This window comes from Odocoileus virginianus, chromosome 17 (genome assembly GCF_023699985.2).
Source record: "Odocoileus virginianus isolate 20LAN1187 ecotype Illinois chromosome 17, Ovbor_1.2, whole genome shotgun sequence".
Taxonomy (NCBI): domain Eukaryota; kingdom Metazoa; phylum Chordata; class Mammalia; order Artiodactyla; family Cervidae; genus Odocoileus; species Odocoileus virginianus.
The window spans coordinates 29607688-29635095 of NC_069690.1; the positions used below are offsets into that span (position 1 = coordinate 29607688).

The following is a 27408-nucleotide window of genomic DNA, read 5'->3' on the forward strand; positions in this document are numbered from 1 at the left end:
TATCTCTCTTCAGCTCCACAACCCTCAGGATAAAAATCTGTTTGACTTTTTTTTTTTTTTAATGTGACTCAGAATAGTTTTTTCTCTACTCAGATAATTTAGCAACATTCCTTCTTCCCCCAATCTCTCCCCTGTTGAGTACCTCCTTGCCACAGGCATCTCAAAGCTGGCCAGGGTTCTTCCAGGCCCCAGGGCATCTCTATTTCCCAATCTCCCTCCCCTTGACCTCTTTTCATTGAAGATCAGGAGCCTCAGGTTCAACCAAGGACGAGAACATGCTGGTAGGGGAAGTGGTCACTTTGTGTCACAAATAACATAATGCCACTACCCACTATGTTCACCTCTTAACCCCAGGAATCTGTATTTTCCATCACATGGTGAAGAAGAGTTAAAGAATGCATGTGGGGACTTTCCTTGCAGTCCAGTGGTTGAGATTCTGTGCTTCCATTGCAGAGGGTGTGGGTTTGACCCCTGGTTGGGGAACTAAATTCCCACATGCCATGTGGCACGGCTGAAAAATTAAAAATTTTTTTATTTGCTTCCATATTTATTTCCTTTTAAAATGAATTATATTTGCGTGCTCTTTACCTACTTTTTCTTTTTTCAAAAAAGTATTTTTAATTGAAAGATGATTGGTTTACAATATTGTGTTGGCTTCCACCATGTATCAACAGGAATCAGCCATAGATATATATATGTCCCCTCCCTCCTAAACCTGCCTGCCATCCCAACCCTCTAGGTAAAATTAGATAGCCAGTGGAAATATACTGTATGATGCAGAAAGCTCAAATCCAATGCACTATGATAACCTACAAAAAATTTCTTAATATTATAAAAAAAAAAGATGCAGGTGGAATTAAGATTGATAATCAGCTGAGCTTACCACAGGGTTTATCCAAGGTGGGCCCAGTATAATCACAAGGTCCTTAAACATGGATGAGGGGGACAAAGGGGAGAGGGCAGAGCCATCACATGAGAATAACTGGGCCCATCAAGATGACTTTGAACCTGAAGAAGCCACTAGACATAAAACATGGGCGCCCTCTAGAAGCTGTAAAGGGCAAGGAAACAGTTCTCCCCTAAATCTTCCATAAGATAAGGTGGTCCTGACAAGACTGGGAAGTTAGTGGGGTGAGACCCACTGTGGACTTGTGACCACCAGAACTGCAAGATAATAAATCTGTGTTATATGAAATTACTCAAGGTGTAATTTATTCCAGCAAGACTAGGAGACTGAGGTCTTCTGCAGGAGCGTGTGGCACAGAACCTGAGCTGCTCATGAGCTCATCCTTGGAAAACAGGCCTCCAGGGACAGGACCCTAGCTCCAAGAGGAACAAGGACCCGGCTGCTCTACCTCTCTGATGTGTCAGGAGTCAGATGGTCTATTCCAGAAGACCTCAGTTATGCAAACTACTGGTCAGATCCCAAGAACTGGAGGATCTGGGCAAGGCCCAGACTCAAAGCATTACAGGTTGTCCCAGGAGCTATAGTCACATCAGGTCTTCACCTGTCACCCACTTATCTTGGAAGGGTTTTGCAATCTCAGACAATGACAGATGCTACTTCGAGGCCCACATGCATAGAACGTTGCAGATAAATTCAACCCAACGCTGTATGTGTATATAGTTTAGTTTTTATTTTCTGTGCCTAACAATTAAGCAAACTTCTTCAAGTCTTGAGAGCAGGTTTCATTTACAGAGGCGCCCACCACATCTGGCACATTCTGGATGCGCCATCCCTCGGGGTCGCAATCGAGATGGATTTGCCCCTACGGAAGGAGGGACTCCCTCCTGGGAAAAGTCAGTCTTTACAACCTGAACCCAAGCCCAGCTCCGACATCCCTCTGCTCCCGAGACTCTCCCTCCTTGAGCCCCGCCCAAGGGAAAGAAGCGCTGCAAAGGGCTTCTAAGTCTTGCCTCTCCCCCTGGAGGGAGAGCATTGAGCCCCAGCTGGATCTGCAGCCATTCTGACCCCCAGAAAAATGAAAAGCGTTTTGTTTTTTCCGTGGACCTGTGTCCAGGTTTGATACGGGAACTGCGGGATGTTTGTTCGGTCTCTGCCTCTGCAGACGGGGAGAGAACGTGCGGACCCTGGGAACGCTGGGATCCTAGGTTATTTGTCAGAGCGCCGTGCGCCCCGGGAGCGCGGGAACGCAAGTGTCCCCCTGGGGTGGGACACACCCACCGCCTACAGTCGTCCCCGCCCCCCGCCGTCTCCCAGGCTTCGGGCATGGAAGGCCTCCTCCCCGGGGGTCCCCACCCTCCCACCTGGCCCTCCCACCTACGCGCCGGACGCCGCTCCCCTCCGCTCCCCCCCGCCCCCGCCACCCCGGCTCCGCTCCCCTCCGCCCCTCTACCCCGGCTCTGCTCCCCGCCCGCGCCCCCGCATCCCTGCCTCCCACCCCCGCGCAGGCCGAGTCCAGACCCGCTCCCGGGACTCCGGCGGCTGCGAGTCCCGGGCGCCGCTCGCTGCTCCTGATTGGTTGAGCTCCTGTCAGTAGTAAAAAAGGATCAGATAGCAAACTGGGGACCTTCATAAAGGCGTGGTGGGGTGGGGATGCTCGAGGAGCGGGCAGCCTATGACATCAGCCGCGCACGCCTGGGATGCCCGCGGCGCCCGGCCAGACCCCGAGGAGGTGCAGGGTCCCGCCGGCCGAGAGCGCAGTAGCCCCGCTGCGGCGAGGGGGGAGCCGCCGCTTTCCGGGGGAGAAGGGTTTCGGTCCCTGGCCGGCGCTGTAGTCCTACCCGGGGGAGCTCGCGGAGAGTTGGATGAATTCCGGGTTGTTCACTGCGGTCAGCTGAGCTCCCGGGAGCCCGTTCCTGGTGGACATCAGGGGGCGTCTGGCTAAGGGACCAGCGGCTCTCTGAGACTCAACTCAACATGACACTCCTGGGGTCTGAGCACTCTTTGCTGATTAGGACCAAGTTCAGATCAGGTAGGGCGGACACTGAGCGTTCCTTCTCCAGCTCTTCCTCCTCTTCTCCGTCTCAGCTGCACACTGCTTTCCAGGGCACGTTTCAGAGCCCGCCTTGTCTCCTGCCCCTCTTTCCCCCAGAAGCACATTTGGGAAGTCAAGAATTTTATTAGCCTTGGGGGAGCGGGGGTGGCTTTCATGTCTTCTGTTGTCAATGCTTTGAGCCGCAGAGCATGGTTTGGTTTGTGAGAAGGCCAATCCTTTTATTTTTGTCTCTGTATCTGTGACTAGAAAAAAAAAATGGGGGGGGGGGGGGGAGAGGGGGAGGGTGCATCCAAAAAGGAATAACCTTGAAAATGAGCTCTTGGGGATTTCAGGTTTGAGAGTTGAGAACTGTGAGAAGATGAACCTGGTGCTGGGCATTACATACAGGAGCCACTTCAAATGTAGCTAATCCAAACAAATGTATTTCCCAAAAAAAGTCACTTGGGGAAAGTAAAAATAGCAAATTTGGAGCGCACCAAGTATTCAAAATGACATCACTGTAGGAAAAAAAAAAAGTCTAGTGCCACAAATATTTTTTCCCAAACCATCCGATATTTATAAATGGAGACTTTCCCCCCCAAATTTCTGTCCCGATAGAGAAACTTCTCCGAGGACACTGAGGGAAGGTGAGTGGGGGAGGAGATCGGGCCTTTAACTGCCCCTCAAACAGGCTGGCGCGTGTGCTCGCCCCTGGAAGACCTTGGTGTGCAAGTCTGCACACTGAGGCGAGGACAGTTCTTCAGTTCTTTCTCAGCAGCTCTATGTGGAATATTGGTTTTAGAAAAGTGGGGACAAACTGCTCAATAAATGGCACAGCTTCTGCCTAGAAGATGCCATGTCTGCATGCTCAGTCGCTCCAGTCGTGACCGACTCTTTGCAACGCTGTGGACTGTATCTCGCCAGGCTCCTCTCTCCATGGGATTCCCCAGGCAAGAATACTGGAGAGGGTTGTCATGCCCTCCTCCCAGGGATCTTCCTGACCCAGGGATGGAACCTGCACCTCCTGCATTGGGAGGCCTGGGTTCTTTACCACTAGTGCCACCTGGGAAGCCCAGAAGATGCTGTGAGTTACTTTAAACTGTGATGTGAACATTTCCCGTAACAGGTGTTATAAGGATGCTGGCATAGTTTGCTAAGTTTTCCATAGCCTTTCCACATGGGACCACTCAGCATGTCACTTGGAAGGAGGTTACAAAATATGAGAAGAGTGGATGCTGTAAAGTAGGGTCCTCTGGGACCTCCTTAGGTGCTCCTGGCTTTTAGATGTCTGTGGGATCCCATGGAGATTTTCTATGGCTCTGTACTGTCAAAGCGAGGTAAAAACTTGAGAACTTAGGCTCAAGACAAAGCGCCCTGAAACAAGACTCAGCGCCCTAAGAGCCGGGGCGAGTCTGTGAGGCACTAGGTCCTGCAGTGAGTAAATCCATCCTTTCCGTGGTGAGGTGAGGTGCCTGGTCCGTTAATCTGCTAGAGACAGAGAGACACAGCCGCCACTTTGCATTTTGGTCAGGACCGCAGGGCAACACTGCCACCTTTCTGAAGAACAGAGGATGTGAGTTTGTTTTGTGAGAAGCTCCACACATCTCAGATGCACCCTCACCCGTTTCCTGTAGGGCCAGGGGAGGACCTGGTTTGTCTCTGGATGGATTTGGGGATGTACTTGATAGTAGAATTTTGAAACAGGCTTGTCAAACGATGCTTCCTTCAGCTGCAGTGCAGAGGAGAGTCAGACGGTTCTCCTAATTCCTGCCTTGGTGGGTTGGTGGAGTCCTGTGTCTCCCAGGCAGGCCTTCCAGACCTGGACCCTGGAGCTTCTGAGAATTCCAATGGCAGCCTCACTTTGGTTGTTTGTTTGTTTGTTTAACTTGAACATGCTTTTGTGTCACAGAAGGTGTTGCTTTGGGAAACTTGCTATCAAAGCAGACAAAGACAGGTTTAATCTTCTAACTTCGATACACAGAGAAACAGAGGGTCTGAAAATGGACAAAGTGGTTTGGTCGTCTGAGATTTAGGGAGTTGATGGTGTCCTGAAAGATAGAAAAGAAGATAAACTGAATGTAAAACTAAGTAGACATCATTTTTCTCATGTGGTTATTCTTCCTGGAGATCATTACCTCTGTAGCTGCAGGAACACAGAAGCCTGGCTGGCAACTGGGGAGCATAAGGGCCTCTTCAAGAGTCCTCGGTTTACTTTATCGCTAACAATGGATCAAGGAACCTCTTCTCTGTTTTGATTCTCTCTCTCTCTCTCTCTCTTGTTTTCTTTTTTTTCTTCTTTTCCTTTTCTTTCACAAACTGCTCAAAATGTAAACTCATAAAACTCTATCTCACTGCTAATGTTTGCTTTGATAGTAGATTCTGGTGTGTTTCATTTAAAATGTTTCAAAAAGCAAAGGAAACAAAATTGTTCTCTGATCATAGTAAGATGGTAGGACTGGTTTATAAGGCAGCAGATAACTGTTTCCACTCTGAAACTAACATTATGGTAACAGTTTCCAACTGTCTTTCTATAAACTGTATTTGAGTGACCTTGTTATTGAACTGCAAAGTCTGCTACCGGAGCAATAAACATGAAAGTTTACATGGATAAACATGTTTAGTGATCTAAACTCATCCTACTGGAATGCCAGACTCCCTGGGTTTTTAGCAGGTACCTCTTCTTATCAGCTGTATAACCTGAAACCTTAGATAAATTACATAGTTTTCTCTGCCTCAATTTGTTTTGTTTGAATAATGAGAAGAATCATAGGATTGTTGTGACAAATGTGGTAATACAAGTAGAGCTTTTAAAAAAATGCCTGGCACTTAGTAAGCCCACAAAAAAATACTGTTCTTCACATTCATTTACAGGGTGGTCCTAGGCTTGTCAGTTCTTCCCTGTGACTCTTGATTGCTTCATCTGTAAATGTCTAGATTGGGCTAGGTGATTTCTCCCTCCCTTGGAGAAATGGTTATGTGAAAATGTAAAGATTGGGAATAAGTAAAATTGTGATCGGGCTGTGTGTTAGTTGGGCATACATCATAGACAGTTTACTTAAGTGCAGTCATTTTAGTGTTGTTTTTGAATTAACCATATTTTCTTGTATTTCGTCTTCTAGTTGTCAGTATCTATAGTTGGTATCACTGTTGATAATCTTTGATTGCCATAATCCTATGCCAGTAAGACACAAGGACCCACATGCGTGCACACACACACGCGCGCGCCATGCACAAAGGATCAAAAGGAGAGAGACAGGTCCATTAGTGGGCTCCCCTTTTAAAGAACTATTGTGTTTCTTTTGCTTTGTTCTCTTTTTCTCTTCTTCCCATTCAAGCAGCTCATACAAAGGTGGACTCTGGTTTCTGCCATGACCTTGACTCTATCCCTCAGAAATTTAGGGCTGTCAAGATTTAGCAAATCAAAATGCAAGATATCTAGTTGAATTTGAGCTAAGCAGTGATTAATTTTTTTAGCCTGTTACAATATTAGGAGTATACTTTCACCTAAACTGGACATGCTGCGTTTTCTCTGGTAGCTGGGCTATAAAACTTTGTATATTCACCAAATTTAATTGGTCTCTTCAGATCTCATTTTTTTTTTCATCTACAAAATAGAAGATTTGAGTGGTTCATCTCTGCAGTTAGTTTTTAAATTTTCCCAAATGAATAGCCCAAGTACTTTTATAAGTTTTGGTGACTATAAGCTTCATAAAAGCATCACTATGTCATTTTTTAACTGTCATATCCTTGGGGAACTGGACATAGAATAGATGCTCAGTAAGTTTTTCTTGCGTGGATTGATGAATAATTCATACCTGCCATCTTTATAATTTGTTGGTTTCGTTCAGTCACTAAATCATGTCTGACTCTTTTGTGACCCCATGGGCTGTAGCCCGCCAGGCTCCTCCATCTGTGGGATTTCCCAGTCAAGAATACTGGAGTAGGTTGCTATTTCCTTCTTCAGGTGATCTTCCCAACTCAGGGATAGAACCCACGTCTCCTGCTTTGGCAGGCGGGTTCTTTACCACTGAGCCACCAGGGAAGCCCTGACTTTATGATTAGCCCATTACTATTCTAAGGTTATTCTGAATGCAGTCTTTTCAATTGCTTCATATGTTCAGTGTTCTTTTCATAATTTGGTATTTTGCGAGAGCAAAACACCATAGCCTGGGTAGCAAAACAACAGACATTTAATTTCTCTGGGGGCTGGAAGTCCAACATTACCATCATGGTAATTTTCTGGTCAGAGTTCTCTCCCTGGCTTGCAGACGGTCACTTTCTCACTGTGACCTCACATGGCAGAGAGGAAGACAGGCAGACAGACAGTGAGCTCTCTGATCTCTTCTCACAAGGACCCTGATCTCATCACGAGGGCCCCACTATTGAGTCCTCGTCTAAACCTAATTATTCCCAAAGGCTTCATCTCCAAGGACATCCCTGATGGTCCAGTGGTTAAGACTCCAATCTCCTAATGCAGAGATTCTGGTTTGATTCCTGGTCAGGAAACTAGATCCTGCATGCTGCAACTGAGTCCCAGCCAGCCAAATAAGTAAAATAAATAAACCAAATCTGTTAAAAAAAAAAATACTGTCACATACGGAGGTTGGGGCTTCAGCATGTGAATTTGGTATGTGGTGGATATGTGGGGGGCACAGTTCAGTCCATAGGAACAGCTAAGATCACATACTCATAGGTCCCAGGGGTTAGGATGTGAACATCTCTGGGGAAGGAGACATTATTCTGCCTGTGACAGTAGCAGCCACTATGCCATTCCTCACTGTAACCCCTCCACATGTCTCAGTCCTACAGACTGTTCTTCAGCCCTTTTCCCTGCATATGGATTATCCAGCCTTAATCCCACTGTTGTCTGCAGGGTGGTCCCCAGAAGACTCATTTCATAGTATGTTAAAGTTGTTCAGCAGGAAATTCAAGGGGCACAAGGGCTTCCTTGGTGGCCCAGGCATTAAGACTTCACCTTCTAATGCAGGGGGTTTGGGTTCGATCCCTGGATGGAAAACTACAACCCCACATGCCTCTCAGGCAAGAAAAACAAAACATAAGACAGAAGCAATATGGAAACAAACTCAATAAAGGCTTCTGAAAAATATAGCTCACATCAAAACAAAAAAAGGAAAGAGGGAAGCAGGGTATAGTGAAAAATTAAATTGGATTTTTAATTGCAGAATTTCTGAAGACTTTACTATTTCTAATGTCAATTATGAGCTTCTAAAAGGCAGTGATTCCCAGCCATGTTTCACCTTTATTCACGCTGCACCTCGGAGGGCAAGTTTATCTGGACACACATCATGGAAAATTTTTTCTGGACAGAGAGGCTCACAGTTTCCGAGCATGATTTCTCTAATGGGGTTAATCTCTACACGTAGGTCACTGACAGGTCCTCCGCAACAGCCAGGTGTAAACTCTGATGCTTTTCCTTCCCCCACCTCACTCCTCAAACCTCTGTTATTTATTGTCACCAATGCCCCATTCCAGGAACATCCATCACAGGCTTGTATATAACCCCTGTCCCCAGGAACTCACAGGCCACCTGGAAGGTGCTGAAAAATGCTATATGAGAGTTACCTATTTATGCATTCATTCAACAGACATGCATGAATATCTCTTTCCTGTTGCCATTGTAATGGAGACTGTGTTAGGAGCTGGGGGTCTGTTTGGGAAGCAAAAAAGACCTAGCCCATGTCCCATGGGATGTTAGAGCCAATCCTCTAATTCTCTGTGTGTGATTCTTTTAAGCTGTGCTGTCTAAAAGCCCAGTGACAATGCAGTTAGCTGGATCCTAGAAGATGAGTGTATTTCAAGTCCTAAATAGGAATTTTAAATCTTTTATAAAAACTAGAGGGGGAGGACTTTCCTGACAGTCCAGTGGTTAAGAATTCACCTTCCAATGCAGGGGGACGTAGGTTCAATCCCAGGTCAAGGAACTAAGATTCCACATGCTGCAGGGCACCACAACCAGAGTGAAGCTGTTGCGATGCAGCCAAAATAAGTAAGTAAATAAATTTTTTAAAAAAAACTAGAGGAATATTCAGTCAGGCCACCTGCCTGAGACCATTGCCTTCACCTCCTCTACCGGGGGGTGGGGGAGGGTGGTTGGCTTCCCTAGCATCTTCATTACCATGGCAACACCCCCAAATCCCCCTCCACACCTAACCATCCTTATTATTATCCATAGCTCTTACCACCACAGCAGACACTGAACTTTTTACTTGGCTATTTGTTTATTTGTCCACGAGGGCAAGAATTTTTGTTTGTTCCTTCATTTTCTCTGATCTCTTCCCTGGCACCTAAAACAGGGATGCGCGTAGATTAGGCACTGATAAAAATGCCTTGAATGAGTACATTTTATTTTCCCACCAAAGACTATTCAGCAACAATAAAAGTAAACAGTATATGTTTTTATATATTTTTAGGTGTATTGGTATCAAGGGTAGGGGCTTACAACTAGAACAACAGAAAAAGAATTAGTGGATATAAATACAGAATTCTGAAAAGTAGTTGCCTCTGGAGTGGGAGATGCAGGGAGAGTAGATATGGATGTGGTCCAAGAGAAGAAAAAGGTTACCGTGATGCTGGTTTTAGCTTGATTGGTGGTAACATGCATGGTGATTATTAAGCAAATGAATTAAATTGAAAGATGCTTGCTCCTTAGAAGAAAAGCTATAACAAACCTAGACAGCGTATTAAAAAGCAGAGACATCGCTTTGCCAACACAGGTCCTTATAGTCAAAGCTATGGTTTTTCCAGTAGTCATGTACAGATGTGAGAGTTAGTCCATAAAAAAGGCTGAGTGCTGAAGAATTGATCCTTTCAAACTGTGGTGCTGGAAAAGACCCTTGAGAGTCCCTTGGACTGTAAGGAGATCAAACCAGTCAATAGTAAAGGAAATCAACCTTGAATATTCATTGGAAGGACTGATGCTAAAGGTGAAGCTCCATACTTTGGCCAGCTGATGCAAAGAGCCAACTCACTGGAAAAGACCCTGATGCTGGGAAGGACTGGAAGCAAAAGGAGAAGAGGACTGCAGAGGATGAGATGGTAAGATAGCATCACTGACTCAATAGACATAAATCTGAGACAGTGAAGGACACAGGAGCCTGGCATGCTGCAGTCCATGGAGTCAAAAGAATCAAACACAACTTAATGGCTGAACAACAACATTCATAGGTCAGTGATGACAATGTGACCTGTACTAAGGATAATAATGAATCCAATTTAGTGTACCTGGGATCTTTGGAAAAATGAAAATGTAAGTTTTTTAAGACCATAAAGAGTGTCCTTCCTCTTTTATCTGCTACAGTGCATGATAGACACAGTAAGATTTTGTCAAATTGGATTGAACCAAGTTTAATGGTTTCTGATCTAATTGAGTTGAACTGGAGAATTAACAGAATTGGCACAGCAGATGTCCAAGTGCTCAACTGGAGAGATAGGGTTTTATATACCTCAAAAAAGCCGAATCTGACTAGGAGATGTTGGAGCATAAAGTGGTCTTTCATCTTCTTCATTCTCATGTGCCTAGCTTGAGCTCACTGGTCCTCTCTTCTATGGTGACCAGCTGTCTTGCATCTCTGCCCAGATCAGGAAGGTGAAGTCAGCAAGTGTATTTCCCAGGTACCAGCCTTTGAAGTCTCATGCCCGCTCTCCAGTGGGTAGAACTTAGAACTATGCAGGAGCCCACACATCCACTCTCTGACTCACAATCTTGGGAAAGTCAGCTCAGCTCACTGGGTACCTGTTTCCATGCTGGCAAAATGGTTCCTGCCATTTGTGAAGGAAAGACCTTTGTAGAATTATTGAGGCTTTCTTTTACATTCCCCATGTGAGAAGGGATTACTTGATCTGGTGGCTTGTGAATTGCACAAGAGAGAGGCATGGAATGGTGAGTTTGATAGACATAAGTAGGATTTTTTTTTCATTAGTTAATTTTTGGCTGCACTGGGTCTTTGTTGCTACGCATAGGCTTTCTCTATTGCAGCAAGTGGAGGCTGCTCTTGAGTTGCGGTGATGGGCATCTCTTTGTGGTGGCTTCTCCTGTGGAACACAGGCTCTAGAGCAAGCCTCAATAGTTGCGGTACATGGTCTTAACTACTCCATGGCATGTGGAATCTTCCTGGACCTGGGATTGAACCCATGTCCCCAGCATTAGCAGGTGGATTCTTAACCACTGGACCACCAGGGAAGTCCTAAATATGATTTTTAAGACATCAGCAACGGCCATTAGCCAAATAAAAGATTTTTTCAGTCTTATGATTTTAGTACTCAGATTTTCAGCTTTATAGAGCAGACAGCCTTTGTTTAAATCAGTGATTTTCAGTCATTTCCATCCTGACATCATCCAGAACAGCTGGTAAGTCAAGCTTTACTTAACTAGATTTGAATTGCTTTAAAAAAATTTTTTTTTTCTGTCATACTGCATGGCTTGTGGGATCTTCATTCCTTGACCAGGAATTGAGCCCACACCTCCTTCAGTGAGAGTGCAGAAAGCTGGCTGCTGGGCCACCAGAGAATTCTCTGAATTAATATTTTTAGGTAAAACACAAGGGTCTCCAAATTTTGTTACAATAAGATGTATCATTTATTCCCAGAAATTTGCAATAAATAAGGTTGATTCCTGACTTTAATTTTTATAGAGCATAGCAAAGTACCCCCTGGAACCATTGAAGGAAGAATCATTTCTCTCTTTTCTCCTCTTAGTTGAAGGAAGAGAAATTCTCCTGTTCCCCTATAGATAGTACTGAATACTTCTCTTACGTTTCAGCCACTCCAGTTGATGTTTGCTGTATTCAGATACCTTAGATCATTAGAGAAAGCGGTAGGATTCGAGCAGTAGAAGTCATGGATTAAGCCACTGCAATATTGTAAAATGTATTTATTGGGTCCCCCATCTAGAACCTCAGTCATCACTTGGTATATGTAGCAATGGTCAGTGATTACAGCCTCTCAAATTCTCAGTATGTCTTGCCTAACATCTCAATCTGAAGTGCCACTCAAATAAGTTATCCAGCCCTCAATCTGCGTCTCTTTCCCCTTGGACTCTTAAATGGTACAAAGTCATCCGTTCTTTCTCATTAAATACAGTCCAGTAGCCCCCAGGTATGTCCCTATTCCACAGATAATGACTGGAAGATACCCCATAAGCAGTTTTTTACTTTCCTGTTTCTGGGAACTCTCCTTTCAGGAAGTCATTCAATTTTGTTGTCCTCACAACTGGTTGGTCTGGCTTCTTATCTGCGGTAAAGTTCCACATGGAACTTTTTGATACTCAGTTTTACAGTGAGTAACTGATGAGGCATAAAATATTAGAAGATGATTTTCTTTAAATTTATTTATTTTTTAATTAAGGCTATTTGCTTTATAGAATTGTATTGGTTTCTGACAAACATCAACATGAATCAGCCATAGGTGTATTTATGTCCCCTCCCTCTTCAACCTCCTTCCCACCTCCCTAGAAGGCAGTTTTAAATTTAATGCCCTCCCCCAAACACACAGAGAAATGTCAGTAAATGTTGCATATTATCTCATTTCTTGATCAAATGGCAATTAAAAAGCATTCTTTTATTTTTTGTATTTTTAAAATTTTTGTACAATTTTTAAGTTACTTTCCATTTATAGTTATTACAAAATGTTGACTATATTCCTCATGTTGTATAACACACCCTTGAGCCTATTTCATACCCAGCAGTTTGTACCTCTTAATCCCCTACACCTATATTGCTCCCCCCCCACCACCAATTTGTTCTCTATATCTGTGAGTCTGCTGCTTTTTGTGTTGAATATTATGTGTTATAGCTTGTTGTATTTTTTAGAGCCCACATATCAGTGGTATCATACAGTATTTATCTTTTTCTGTCTGATTTATTTCACTTAGAATACTGCCCTCCAGGTCCATCCATGTTGCTGCAAGTGACAAATTTTCATTCTTCTTTATGGTTGAGTAATATTCCACTGTATGTAAATACCATGTCTTCTTCATCTATTTATCTTTATCAATGTGTTGATGGACTCTCTGGTTATTTCTATATCTTGGCATTTATAGATAATAATATTGTGAGTGTTGGGGTGTGTGTATCTTTTCAAATTAGCATTTTGGTTTTTTTAAAAATGTATACCCAGGAGTGGAATTGCTGAATCATTTGGTTGTTGTATTTCTAGTGTTCTGAAGAACTTCCATACTATTTTCCTCAGTGGAGGCACCAATTTATATTACCACCAATAGGGCATGAGGGTTCCCTTTACACAGAAATTACTTTGAAAGTTGAAATATTTTAAACTCAGCAAATTAGGGATCTACACATACCAGAGACTACCAGAAGTGTTAAAGCATAGAACAAAGTCTAAAATGACCCATTCTCAGTGATGATCTCTGGGTGTCTAGACAATAAGTCATTTTGAGTTTTTCTTATGTTCTTTCTTATATTCCTCTATTCCTTATTTCAATGATCTATCCGGTGTCTCCTGCATTTTCTGTAGTCATCGGGAATAACTTGGGTAATTCGTAAATTAGCAGTGGGCTTTGCTTGCCTGTTCACGTTTAAGCTGTGGAGTCGCAGGGGATGAAGACTCCTGATGGGAGCCGCTGCTGAGCCAAATTGGCTGAATACCTGGGAGGATGAAGTTGCTATAAATCCCACCAGTCCAAGAACATGTTCACATTCAAACTACAACAGAGAAAACCCGGTCCCCAGCTGAGGCTGAACACTCACAACCCCTCCGGTTAATTTGTGTTGGAAAATTCCAAGATGTATGTTGTGATACAGACCCTGCTGTCTCGCTGACCTGGGTTCAGATTCTGGCTCCTCCACTCCTGATCATGTGAACTTGAGCATGTTCTTCAAGCTCTCCTCTTCTCCATCTGAGAACATGGGACCAAAAAATGCCTGCTCCATGGAAATTTTGTGCAGCTTTAGTGAGAGGGCAAATAAAAAGTGTTTGATCTAGTCCAGGGGTGTGCTTGTTGGTGTTCAGCTACTAAGTCATGTCTGACTCTGCGATCCCATGGGCTGCAGCACACCAGCCCCACCTACCCTTCACTCTCTCCCAGAGTTTGTCAAACTCATGTCCATTGAATCAATGATGCCATTCAACCATCTCTTCTTCTGCTGCCCCCTTCTCCTTTTGCCTTCATGTGTCTATAGACTTCAACAAAGCTAGCAGTTTTATTCACAGATTAATATTCATGATTTTATCCTTACTTACATCCATATAGTATATACTATTTTATGGTATTTTTAAATACCTTTAATATTATTATAAAATATCATATTGTTTGTAAATTACCAACCACTAGCCTCTGATGTTTATGTCATAAGATTTGCTGCTAACTCTCCTCATTGCTTCCTTTCTTTAAGATATCTTTTAATGTGGACCATTTTTAAAATATTTATTTTTATTGGTTTATATATTTGTCTGTGCCTTGTCTTAGTTACAGCATGCGGGATCTAGTTCTCTGACCAGGGATCGAACCCAGGCCCCTGTATTGGGAGTGTAGAGTTTTAGCCACTGGATCAATTGGGATGTCCTTGGACCATTTTAATGTCTTTACTGAATTAATTGTTTACTGAATTTATTGTTTCTGTCTTATGCTTTGGTTTTTTGGCCGTGAGTCATGCGGGATCTAAGCCCTCCCACAGCTGGGAATCGAACCTGCACCCTCTGCATTGGAAGACGAAGTCTTAACCACTGGACAGCCAGGGAGGTCCCTCATTTCTTTTCAACCCCAGGTGGTGTTTGCGAGTAATACAGACAATCATTATCATTGTAGTGTTTACAGTATATTCTGTAAATGTTTTATATACATACTATCACTTATTCCCTCTCTTTCAACCAAAACTTTTTGAGGAAGACATTGTTATCATTTTCATTCTCCAGACAGAGGTGATGGTTGTTCAGCTCAGGTCTTTTTTTTTTTTTTAATTATTTGTTTATTTTACTTTACAACATTGTATTGGTTTTGCCATACATTGACTTGAATCCGCCATGGGTGTACATGTGTTCCCCATCTTGAACCCCCCTCCCAACTCTCTCCCCATCCCATCCCTCTGGGTCATCCCAGTGCACCAGCCCCATCAGCTCAGGTCTTAATGTGTTTCTGGTGAGAGCCGGATCTTGCAAGGTTTAGCAAGATCAGCTCTAAAGATGAACATGGCTCATGGCTGTCGTTCCAGCTCCCCTGAGATCCCAGATCCTCCACCTTGACAACTGAAAATGTCATTCCGTCTAAGGCTGAAACCAAGTTGTAGAGCTCTGACCACAGGGAGCAGTGCCTGGGGTTCAGACAGCAGTCTGCTAAATTATAGCACCTTTTATTTTTATGGTGAATTAAACTCTCAAGTCGTTGTGCTTATATTTTCATAACAACTCTGTGAGATTGCAAAACTGGTCGTCTGGATGAGGAGACCTGAGGGTCAGGGATGTTAAGAAATTTGCCCAAGGTCACTTAGTAGGTTTAGAACCAGGCTCCGGGCTCCCAGAACCAAGTTGGCCGCTTGATCCTCTGAGGAATGCACAGCCACGGGGAAGCACCGATGGTGCAGCGATGGGTAGACGCCTGGCTTTTTCAGAGCCAGTCACTCTCAACAAAATAAATGGTCCTTCTGCTTAGAGCTGTTTTCACATGAAGCAGCCATCTCCCCTGGCTTCAAGACAGAAGGGACTGAATTAGGAGAGGTGGAATTCAGCAAGTTCTACTGAGAGGAGAGAGGAGAGCTGAATAGGCATAGAAACAAAGGAGCCTTTGGCTTCAGTAAAGCACCACCCTCTGCAGAAGTTTCTGGTCTTAGCATATAGACTAGAACCCAGCAACATGGAATGTCCCAGAGATAGGAAATGTTCCAGCTAGAATACTGGAGTGGGTTGCCATGTCCTCCCCCAGGGGATCTTCCCAACCCAGGGATCGAACCTGCCTCTCTTAGATCTCCTGCATTGACAGGCATCTTCTTTACCACTTGTGCCACCAGGGAAGTCCTGAAATATTATGTTTGTTTCAAAACCTTATTTAAAAAAAAAAAAGCAGGGCCAAGATTATTTTCTAATGTGTAAAAAAAATGTAATATACCTACATTTTCTATTTTCCCTGTATCTCACAATGTTTCCCATGATGGGTGGGCACCGGCAGGTGGAAATGGGAGTTTCTTTCCTCCAGAAACCCCCAACCCCAGCATCAGCTTTCAAGGAAAGCAGGTCAAATAGCAGGTGCTGGTCGGCACAGGCCCCTCCCGCCTCCCTGGGCGTGAGCGCGCTGTCCGCCTAATTCACTTGTGGCTGGAGGCCACGGAACACATAAACAGGCAGGGAAAGCCTCTGGGAGGAATCTTGATGCCCAAATGGAGCCATTTGTCTTCTGAAATGATTGTTTGAAATTGTTTATGTCAGTTGCTGAGTTGCTATTCTGCGCTCCAGGGACCTGTTTGCGATGAGGGAAAAAATTTCCCCACGGCCGAGCGGGCAGGCCTCAGTGGGCAGCTCTGATGACAACGTGGCCCCCGAGGCCGGCTTGGGGACACGCACCACGGTCCTGTAGAGCGCCCCAAGAATGATCTCGTGTTCACTGCTTACTGGGTACACGGCTGTCAGCACATCACATGTATGTTATGCTACCTGACTCCTCACGACAGTCCTGGGGGTGGCACCTTGGCTCCCTGTCTGTCCCCCCGCAGTCACAGATGGAGAAATTGGAGCTCCCCGCCCCAAAGGATATCTCATAAAACTCCACGAGTAGTAAATGGAAAAGCTGGGACTTGAACACACCCACCCCTGGCTTCACCCACCCACGTCTGTGACTCCTGCTCTGTACTGCTCTTCACAGGCATCTAGACTGGCCCCAGCTGGCTTCCTCACCCCATCCCCACCACCAGAGAGCATGTGAAAAGCGCCTTCTGTCTGCTTACTGACATCATCACCCCCCGGGATGGCCACTCGAGGCCCACGTTCCTCCTGTCTCTAGTGTCTTGAAATATTGTGACACAAAAGCCTTCAGCTCACAGACCTGGCAGCTGGCTGCATGAGAGAGAATTCCTTTTGAGGCCTGAATTAGTCTTCTTCAAATGTTTTGACAAGCTGAGAGCGTGGTGCTTAGGGAGAGGGTCGCTTTGCAGTGTTTGTGTGAACAGACGGCGTTCTCCAACAACTCGACTCTGTGCGTGAGGCTTAATCACTGAAACAACCGCGTGGTCAGCCCGCGCTGGGGCTCTTGGCATGTGAACATGCCCGTGATTTTTTAAACGACACGTGCCCAGCGCTGGAAGCTGACCTGAATTCGTGTGTCTCCTTCATGTGTCTCGAAGGAGGCAGAGTCCAGACGTCTGGTGAGGTGAAGAAAGAACTGTGATGCCCTGGTCCCTGCCTCTTCCCCGTGCTCATCTGCGAGGACCGCTCAGGCCAGTCCAGCAGCCCCCAGGATCCCCTTCTCCGTCTCACCACAAAGGGTTACTTTCCGTCACCCAGTGGTCATTTTCTCCTCCTCTTTCTGGATGTCCCCAGACATGGATGGGTGGATGGTCCACTTCTGTCCTCAGTCACTGTGACCTCTTGGCTGCATGTCAATGCACAGGATAACACATGGCCAAGGGAACAGTTATTATTGGTACCTGGACTCTGAAGGTGAGGAGCAGGGTGTGCTCAGATGTCAACAGGACACACGAAAATAATCCCTGGCTTTCAGCCTTGTTTGAGAAACATAGCCAGGATTGGGGCAGGAACAATGTAGACAACTGGGCCTAAAAGGCCACCTTCTCTCAGCTCTCATTGGCTTGTCTCCTCTGTACCAGGCGGGTTGATGCCCGTGTACTCCAACTGAGACAATGTCAGACCCACGAGTGATGCAGGCTGCTCCTGGGAGGGAGGTTTGTCCCAGAGTTGGAAAATACCAGGTCAGTCAGTTCAGTTGCTCACTGGTGTCTGACTCTTTGCAACCCCATCGACTGCTGCACGCCAGGCTTCCCTGTCCATCACCAACTGCCAGAGCTTACTCAAATTCATGTCCATTGAGTCAGTGATGCCATCCAACCATCTCATCCTCTGTCGTCCCCTTCTCCTCTTGCCTTCAGTCTTTCCTAGTATCAGGGTCTTTTCCAATTAGTCAGTTCTTCACATCAGGTGGCCAAAGTATTAGAGCTTCAGCTTCAACATCAGTCCTTTCAATGAACACCCAGGACTGATCTCCTTTAGGATGGACTGGTTGGATCTCCTTGCAGTCCAAGGGACTCTCAAGAGTCTTCTCCAACACCACAGTTCAAAAGCATCAGTTCGTTGGTGCTCAGCTTTCTTTACCATCAAACTCTCACATCCATACATGACTACTGGAAAGCCATAGCTTTGACTAGATGGACCTTTGTTGGCAAAATAATGTCTCTGCTTTTTAATATGCTGTCTAGGTTTGTCATAACTTTTCTCCCAAGGAGCAAGCGTCTCTTAACGTTATGGCTGCAGTCACCATCTGCAGTGAGTTTGGAGCTCAAAAAAAAAAAAAAAAAAAATTCTGTCACTGTTTCCATTGTTTCCCCATCTATTTGCCATGAAGTGGCAGGTAGAGGAAAGGATTCTGTGGCAGGCCACCCATTGGGCAAGAAGAGAGCAATTATTTCAGCAGTCCGTGTCTGACAGTATCAGCTTCCAGTCCTGAACATCACTGAAACTTCCCGGGGTGGTCCCGCTTGTTACTTACTTTCCTTTTTTTAAACATCTTATTTTTTTTTAATATTTATTTATTTGACTGAACCAGGTCTTAGTTGCAGCATGATAATTCTTAATCGAGGCAGGTGGAATCTAGTTCCCTGCCCAGGGATCAAACCTGGGCTCCCTGCATAGGCAGCCTGGAGTCTTAGCCACTGGACCACCAGAGAAGTCCCTTGCTTGTTACTTTTCACAAAACCCTCCACTGGCCTGTGTCCTTGAAGACAGTGATGTCAAAGTCAGGGGTTGTACCTGAAGGTCGATTCAGCTAAACCCAGGGTGTGGTTGTTTTTCAGCTGCTCAGTCATGTCTGACTTGTTTCAACCCCATGGACTGTAGCCCACCAGGCTCCTCTGTCCATGGGATTTCCCAGGCAAGAATACTGGAGTGGGAAGCCATTTCTGCTCCAGCAGATCTTCCCAACCCAGGGATCAAACTCATGTCCCCTGCATTGTGGGTGGATTCTTTACTGCTGAGCCACCCAGGAAGCCCAAAACCCAGGGTGGAGGTCAACAAAAAGAAGTTCAAGGCCTACATTACAGACAGATACGACTGCCCCTTCTGAGGGGAGAACCTGCAGCTGGCTGATGCTCTGCTCTGTCCAGGGCTTGTGGTCCTTACCTGGCCCCACAGAGAGAAGATGCAACATTAACAACCATTCAGAGTTGTTTCCTGCAACATGCCTATCCCGGCTTCCTGGCTCTGCCAATGCCACGCTTTGCAGTATTTGTTTCGGCCACCTTTACAAACCCTGGGTCCATACCTTAGGGATTTTGATTAGTGAACCAGGATTTAAAAATAGGTCTCAGAGCTTTGCTTGCTTGTCCTGGTAACTTTCCACCGCCACCGGCTGTCCCTCTTCAATGCTAATCAGTAGGGAGCATCTTGGTTTGCAAACAGTAGAGAATTAAATAGAATTCTTGAACAAGCTTAAACAGAAAAGCTTATAAGCATACTGGGGTGTCTCATGGAACTCGGCAACAGGAATGTGGTTGATCCATAGAGGAGGATGGGCTGGAATTGCAGACTGGAACACCCTCTAGCCGCACTCTCACTGGCTCTTTGCATCCCTGTCAGCCAGGTTCACCATCTGTCCAGTTCATGTGGTTGAAAATGGCCACTCCCCACAGCTCCAAAATAGATGTCTGTCTCTCAGTCCTATTTCCAAAATTTCTAGGCAAAAGCCCAGCCTGGCTGGGTGAGAGGCCATCCAGTGGGAACATCTTGGCTACACAAAACCCACCTCCGTAGCAGATCAAAAGAGCATTGCCTTGTAATTCAGTGGGAAACCATTCAGAAGGGAATGGAAGGCAAGTATCACTTGCTTCTCATTTTCTCTTTCACTCTGTCAGAATCTCCCCCTTTCTCATCAGGGAAGCCAAGTCTTTTGGAAACGGAAATTACCCCTGCTCACATGTGGACACACACACACACACACAAACACACAAAGTCGGCTGTAGTTCAATGAAATTGAAAGGTGGCAAATTAAGTGTCATGGGCTTAACAACTCCATTCATTTATTTGTTTAAGTTTCCTGGGAGAAAAGACCAGAAAAGTCTGATTCAAAATGATGTGCCACTTCCCTTTCATCATATACCCACAATTATAATTGTTTAACATCTTTTCCCTCCTAGGCTGTAAAATTTTCATAGGCAGAGCCCATGACTGCTTTATTTGCAGCCAGATCTTTAATGTCTAAAGTGGTACCTAGATGTTTAGGAAGAGATCAGTAAATATTGAGTGAATAAAATGAAGGATTGAACAATGTTCACCCACTCACCTTACTGCCAAGTTCTCGAATGAAAGCCTTGCCTCAGAGGCCCCTGACAGCCCTACCAATTTTGCCACCAATAATTATAGTCACAGTGCTTTAGTTTTTGTCATTTTATTTTTATCTTTTTTTGCAAAAGCCTGGGGAAAGAAATTGTTGTGTAAATTTGATTCAATTGTCTCTGTCTCTCCGTCTTCAATTTATTATCAAGACACAGTGATTCCTCTTTTCCATTTGTTTCTCAAATTTTACCTCTCCTCTCTGCTCTCACCATGTCTAAGTGAACTTCCTGACTTTGCTAATGGATCCTGATAAGGGTCTTCACACCAGCCCTGTCTCCCCCATTCATGTTATCACAAGATTATTTGTCCTCAAATCTCAATGTTACCATATAACTCTGCTGCTCAAAAAATACCTTCTAGAACTATGGTATGACATCCCTTTTATGCGGAATCTAAGAAGAAATGATACAAATGAACTTACTTACAAAACAGAAAGAGACTCACAGGCTTATGGTTGCCTAAGGGGGTGGGGTGGGGAAGGAATAGTTAGGGAGTTTGGAAAGGTCATGTATACACTGCTCCATTTAAAATGAATAATCAACAAAGTGCTACTGTATAGCACATAAAACTTTACTCAATGTTATGTTAGCCTGGATGGGAGGAAGGTTTGGGGGAGAATGGATACATGTACAGATATGGCTGAAACCCTTAGCTATTCACCTGAAACTACCACACCATTGTTAATCAGCTGTAGCCCAATACAAAATAAAAAGTTTAAAGTTTGAAAAAAGAATAACCTTCTATCTTCCTATAGGATAAAGTCTGAGCAGTTCAGTGTAGAATTCAAGGCTCTCTGTCTATGAACCCCACTTCCTTCTCCAGTCCCATCTCTTACCACCTCACAGTAGGATCCCTCTCCTGGAACAAGGTGATATTCTGGGGTACACTCCATAGTGGGTGGGGCCTGATGCAGAATTATAATGTGAGGCCCTGTAAATGGTTGCAATTTCAGGTGGTGACCACACAGCATTAGACTAAGCACAGGTCCCTTTGTGGGATGCTGGTGGCAGGTGAAGTGCTCACAAAGCTGGCACTGGAAAGGTGGTACCATGTTGATTCCATATTCTAGTTTCTAATGCGTGCTTCTTCCCTTGATCAACAGTTCCCTTTATCAGCCCTCTTTCTAATGAGATTCTCCCTTGAAAAAGTAAAGGTTCTGTTCTTTTATCCTTGGTAGCCACCTATGAATATGGATGCTTTAATCATGTGTTGCCTAACACTTTATTTCTCTGACTCATGTGTGGGTGTCTGCTCTTCCTCACTAGATTATTCATGCCTTAAATTACTGTGTATCATGGTCAGTGTCTGGAGATGCCTCAGCCAATAGCAAGGAAAAACTGAATCCTTTCTGAGAGACTGAGTCGGTAGATTCATGCAAGATTGCGTGATCACCAAATTGGCCTGGGGTCCCTAAAGATTTCTGGAGTTCTTGTAAAAGTGATAGTATTTGGGGGTCATGTTTCCTTCTGGAGGTTCATTTCAAGACCCAGCATTTCACATCTGACTTCTTAAAACCATCGGTGAGGGACGGCTTTCTATCTTGCAGCCTTTTTCCTGCAGTTTGAATATAATGCTTAGAACTATTCCAAGACATGTCGCATCATCTCATGGGGAAAACTCTTGAGATTAAGAAACATCTCAGCGGCTTGAATTTGGAGACTTACAAAGAAAGACCCTGGTCAAAGATGAAGCCAAGGGTCATGAAATATTAACACGCCAAGGGACCTCTGGGATCACCAGCTCATCTTTCTTGTTTTAGTAGGAGGGAGCCGAGTTGTGGAGAGGTGACGTATCTTTGACCGAGGTCACACAGCTATTTCATGGGAAGAGCCGGGCCTGGTCCCCTGAACTCTCGTGTGACTTGCAGGGGACATCCACTGATATATTTCAGCAGACAGAGCTCTGGTCATCTTCTAACTGCAACTCATAAGTATTTTGCCTGTGGGCAAAGTAGAAATTCAGTATAGAGGCAGGTTAATTTTTGAATGCAATTCACTTTGGTTTTCTCTAGGATTCTGGACTTTGACCTCCATTATCCAATATTCAAATGATTAAAAGAATTCATGTTTAGACAGAGGGCATGTTGCATATGCAGGACTTGAAAACAGTATAGAGCAACAAGGGTAAAAGCAGAGCTATAGGTCTGATAGAAAGATGGCTCTAGGGTTACCAAGGGATACTGGTTGCTAACTAGGGCGCAGAGGATTCTACTGGGAGCCAAGAGCCCATTGTAAGAAGGTGATGCAGAAACAGAGCAACAGCCCACCACCATCTGCTGGTGAGAAAGGCTTCCCTGTGCTGCTGTTGCTAAGGAACCTGGGTGTGGTCCTCTGAATCCGAAGCTTTCCTGCATCTCGCGAGGCTTTGTACCCCTGCAAGGAGGTTCAGTGAAAAAGGACATGGCAACCCACTCCAGTATTCTTGCCTGGAGAATCCCATGGACAGAGGAGCCTGGTGGGCTACAGTCCACGAGGTCGCGAAGAGTCAGACACGACTGAAGCAACCGAGCACACGAGGACATTCAAAGGACCGAGAAGGGCTGGAGAAACAGGGTTCTGCTGCGGCGAAGAGGGCGTCATAATCCACCCCTCAGCCCTCACTCCGTGGATGAAATCAACCCATCTGTTCCTAAGCAATGTCTCCTTGGAGGGTTGAGACTTTTTGAGATCAAAATCACAAAAGTAACATATTTAAGTTGGAAGAGATTTAGAGACGATCCAATCCAATGATTTTTCAAACTCTGATTCATAGAACACTGACATTTCACAAGAGGTTCTGCTTTTATCATGCACCCTGGTCCTGGGTATTGTTTTGTTTTTGCTTTTCCTTCCATGTAGAATTTCAGTTTGAAAAAAAAAGTTTTCAGTGACTTTTTTTTTTTTTTTTTAAAGTTTGAGAGCACCTATTGCTGACTTTGTCTGCCCTGTCCTTCATGGGAAGGGAGACTGGAGCCGAGAGAGATGACCTCCTTGTGTTACTATTTTGAAATGTTGGAAGAAGACTTTTGGGTTCACTCAGCAAAATTAGGGAATTGCTTTCACCTTCCCTGGTAGTCATGGCAGTGCCATTGTTGGGCTGGATTTTGTGGAACATTAGAAGAAAGATGATGATGATGAATATATGATTCATCATATGTATATCCATATGAATATATATTCATATGGATGATGAATATATGATTGGTTTAGTGAGTACATGTCTTCTGTTTATCATTCACCTCCTTTAAGTTTTTTTTTTTTTAATTTATTCCTCCTCCTACCCAAAAATGACTTACTAAATGTAAAATAAATGCAAGTTACGTTATGATATTCATTATGTTTAAATACAAAAATTTAAAATTTGGGGAAAAAAATCTTGTTAGTCCATGCATTCTGAGGTTCTTTTAGAAAATATGACCATTCTTAGAGGCTGCAGAGGTGATGGCGAGTTAGCTGCACAGAGATCATGGGTGAGGCGAGGCTAAGAGAGATTCACTTAAGAAAAATGGAGAACTTGGTAGAGAAAGAAAAAAAAGTTTAGTGGCGGAAGGGTAGAACAGAAAACCAATCAAATACCAATCATATGATGGTCTTAGGAAGCCACTGTTTCCATGGCAGCATGAGAGGAGTGGTGGGTAAGGATAAGGATGATGCTCTTTGTAATGATTTTTTTAGACGGACCAAATAAAAGTTTAACACACAGATCCCAGCAATTTCTTTGGGATTCTTTGTGTGATACAGCTGCATGGGTCCATGTCACAATCTAGACAGAAAGTAATAAACAAGAATTCACAATTGCCAAAGAGTTGGGAAACACTAAGACACAGGGCCCATCTCTTGTTTCCTTTCTGGAGCGGGACCTCACATGCCCCTAATCTGACCCATCTTTTACATTCTGTTCAATACATATGAACTGAGAGCCATCACTGGAATATGCATACAAACACAAATACTCTTCTTACAATAAAAAACTAAACCTCTGTCCTACTCTCTTTCTTCTTTACTTCCTCTTTCTACCTTTAGCCCATCTTTGCTTTCTCTTCTTTTGTCTTCTCCCTTTTCTGATAAAATGAGAAGTTCAGGACGGATTCAGACTCAGATTTCACTGGATTAAGCTTTCCCTACCTGCCATATATAAACATGCCCACAAATACATGGCACTGTCTTGACTTGATATGTCACTTCTGCTGCTGATAGAAGCTACTGTATTATTTTTCAATTTTTTTTAAAATTATGAAAGTATGAAGACACATTTACAGGAGACTTAGAAAATACAGAACAAGGTTATATATAGTTTCACTATATATTACAATTATTTATAAATAGATAAAATGAGATTTTTAGGTAGAATTTCAATATCAAGCTCTCAAAAATTAATAGACAGTATGCAGAGAAGTAGATGGATATGTGTGCAGGTGCTTGCATAGTAGTGTCCAACTCTTTGCAACACCATGGACTGTAGCCCGCCAGGCTCCTCTGTCCATGGGATTCTCCAGGCAAGAATACTGGACTGGGTTGCCATGCCCTCCTCCAAGGGAATCTTCCCATCCCAGGGATTGAACCCACATCTCTGACATCTCCTGCATTGGCAGGTGGATTCTTTACCACTAGCACCACATGGGAAGCCCAGAAGACTATAATAGACCTGAAAAGCTATGTGAAGAGAAGCTTTTGTATACATATATATACATACATATTGTATATATAATATAATACATATATATTTTAGAAATTTTATGAATTTTTGTCTAGCTAAAAATTTATGACATTCTGATTCCACTTGTTTGACTTAGTATGATCAGAATGCTAGATTTCTAAGTTATGTTCACACAAAACTTTGATACAGTTCCATGTATTTTGGCATCTAGTATTACTGCTGAAAGTCTAGAAAATGTATACTTTTAGAAGCTACTTTTATTGTTTGGAACCCCAGACCCTTGTAATTACTTGGGAATCATTCTAAAGGCTTGGACTGGGTCACCTACACAAGTATTATGCAACTAGGGAGCTGAGGGTTTCCCAAATCAGACTCCCATGCTGTACAAAATGTATATTTAAGTTAGGAATAAATCCAGCCTGTAAGCAAGCAAAACAAAATATTGAGGTCAGAATATAAAGAAAGAGTAGAAACAGATTCAAGGGTATATATGCAGTATATAACAAAATTAATATCTAAAATCTGATTAGAAATTATGTTAGAATAATTAGTTAACAATTTGTAAAAATAATGAAAACCTTTTTTAATACTATATACTAAATTTAATTCCAGGTGCGTTGCAAAGTCAGATACAAAACCCAAAATCTTAAAGATATAAGAACACTTAAATGAATATATAATCTGGAGATGAAAAGGATTTTCCAAAGCATAAACCAAAGATAGAAATCATAAAAGAGCTTTTAATAGGCTTGCATATAGAAATATTAAATGCCAAAATCATTGCACTCAAAACTGAGTGGAAACTAAAACCCAGGGGGAATTTACAACATATGACTATGTTTAATGTGCTTCAGATAAAAATAGTTCTCCCAAAGCCTATAAGAAAATGTAATGCCAGTGGAAAACTTCGCAAAGAATGTTATCAGGTCATTCACAAAAGAAAAGATACTAATAATCGACAAATCTATGAAAATGTGTCTGACTTATTAGAAAGTATAATGGGTACCAATCAAATTAGTAAGGATTTTTTCTTCTTTAATAGCATTGATAAGGATGTAGTGAAATGGAAACCCTCCAATAGTCCCAGTAGGGGTACAAATACAATAAATACATCACTTATGCAGGAAGAAAAATTAAATGTACAATAAAAGGAGATTTGTTAAACAGATATTGGTGCATGACCAGATACTGTGTAGTCATTAAAAATGATGGTGTACAGATATACCCCTGACCCAAAAAAAATGACAGTATATTACCAATGAAAAAGAAAGTCACAAAACAGTATAAAAACATGGTGTCGTTTTTTCACATAGTGTATTTGCTTATTTCTATTTCTCAAACCTACTTTTTCCCTCAGAATTTCCTGGAAAGTTTGTTAAAATATATTTCCAATATACCGCAGGACTATTGGACCATAGTCTCCAGGAAAGATCCCAAAGAGATACTGTTTTTTTTTCCCCCCAGGTCCCAGGTGACTCTTGATATAAGATAAATTGGGGAAATCCTGATCTAAGCTAAGCTAATCTCTTCTTTTGCTTTGTATTAAACTGCAATCCAGAGAGATTCTGGAACCAGTCCAAACTACAGCTTTGTAGGAGCGGGAGATGGGGGTGGGAGTTGAAATTATGTGTTCTGCATTCCAGATGAGTGATCCCATTTTAGAGCTCCAAGCTTGTTCAGACCAATATTATTAAATCAAATTCCCATCAGCCTCCTTCTATTTTGGTCAGACAGGTAACAGAACTTCTCTTCAGCTCCTCTGCTCCACATTCAGTAACGATCTTCCTTTGTTGATGGCAAATGGAAAGTTTTCCATTTCCACTGTTCCCTAGCAATGTGACATTTTCAAACAGTAGCACAAAACTCTTTAAATAGAAAAGATCCATTTCTACTCTATCGTGACTCAGTAACAGCCCCAGGATTCTTCTCAAACTTTCCTAAAAATGTCATCTTTGGGCTGGACTCAAGAGGAACATTTCAGCCAAGGAGACGCATTTTCCACTCTGTCAGGAATGAGCCAGCATGGGGTTGGAACATAAAGTGTTTTGTAATCCTCAGAAAAGCAATACTTCTCACCAAAACCATGGCAACAACTCTGTGTGATGCCGTCAGAGCCTGAGATCGTTCAGGAGCCTCATCCTAAGCAGACACTCGGCTGAGCCATTCACCTGCGTTGGTGAGAATGGTACCCTACATGACTGTTGCTATAGAGACACTATGGACAGTGAAACTGAGCTGAAGGTCCCTTGTGCTTAGTTACCAAGGAAGCAGTGAAAATGAAACATGCTTCATGTTTAAGCGGCTTCTGATT

General features: G+C 43.6%; 1 protein-coding gene across 2 annotated transcripts in view; it reads left to right on the top strand.

Annotated features, from left to right (window-relative positions):
• The first annotated feature begins 2561 nt into the window (after positions 1 to 2561).
• Positions 2562 to 27408, top strand: part of MYOCD (myocardin) — an 84560-nt gene continuing 59713 nt past the window's right edge. The window contains exon 1 of one of the 2 annotated variants that reach the window (XM_070479124.1): positions 2562 to 2936. In XM_070479124.1, coding sequence (XP_070335225.1) covers positions 2882 to 2936 — 55 coding nt within the window. In that variant the 5' untranslated portion in view covers positions 2562 to 2881. The remainder of the gene's footprint in view (positions 2937 to 27408) is intronic. The other variant, XM_070479125.1, reaches the window with a different exon arrangement.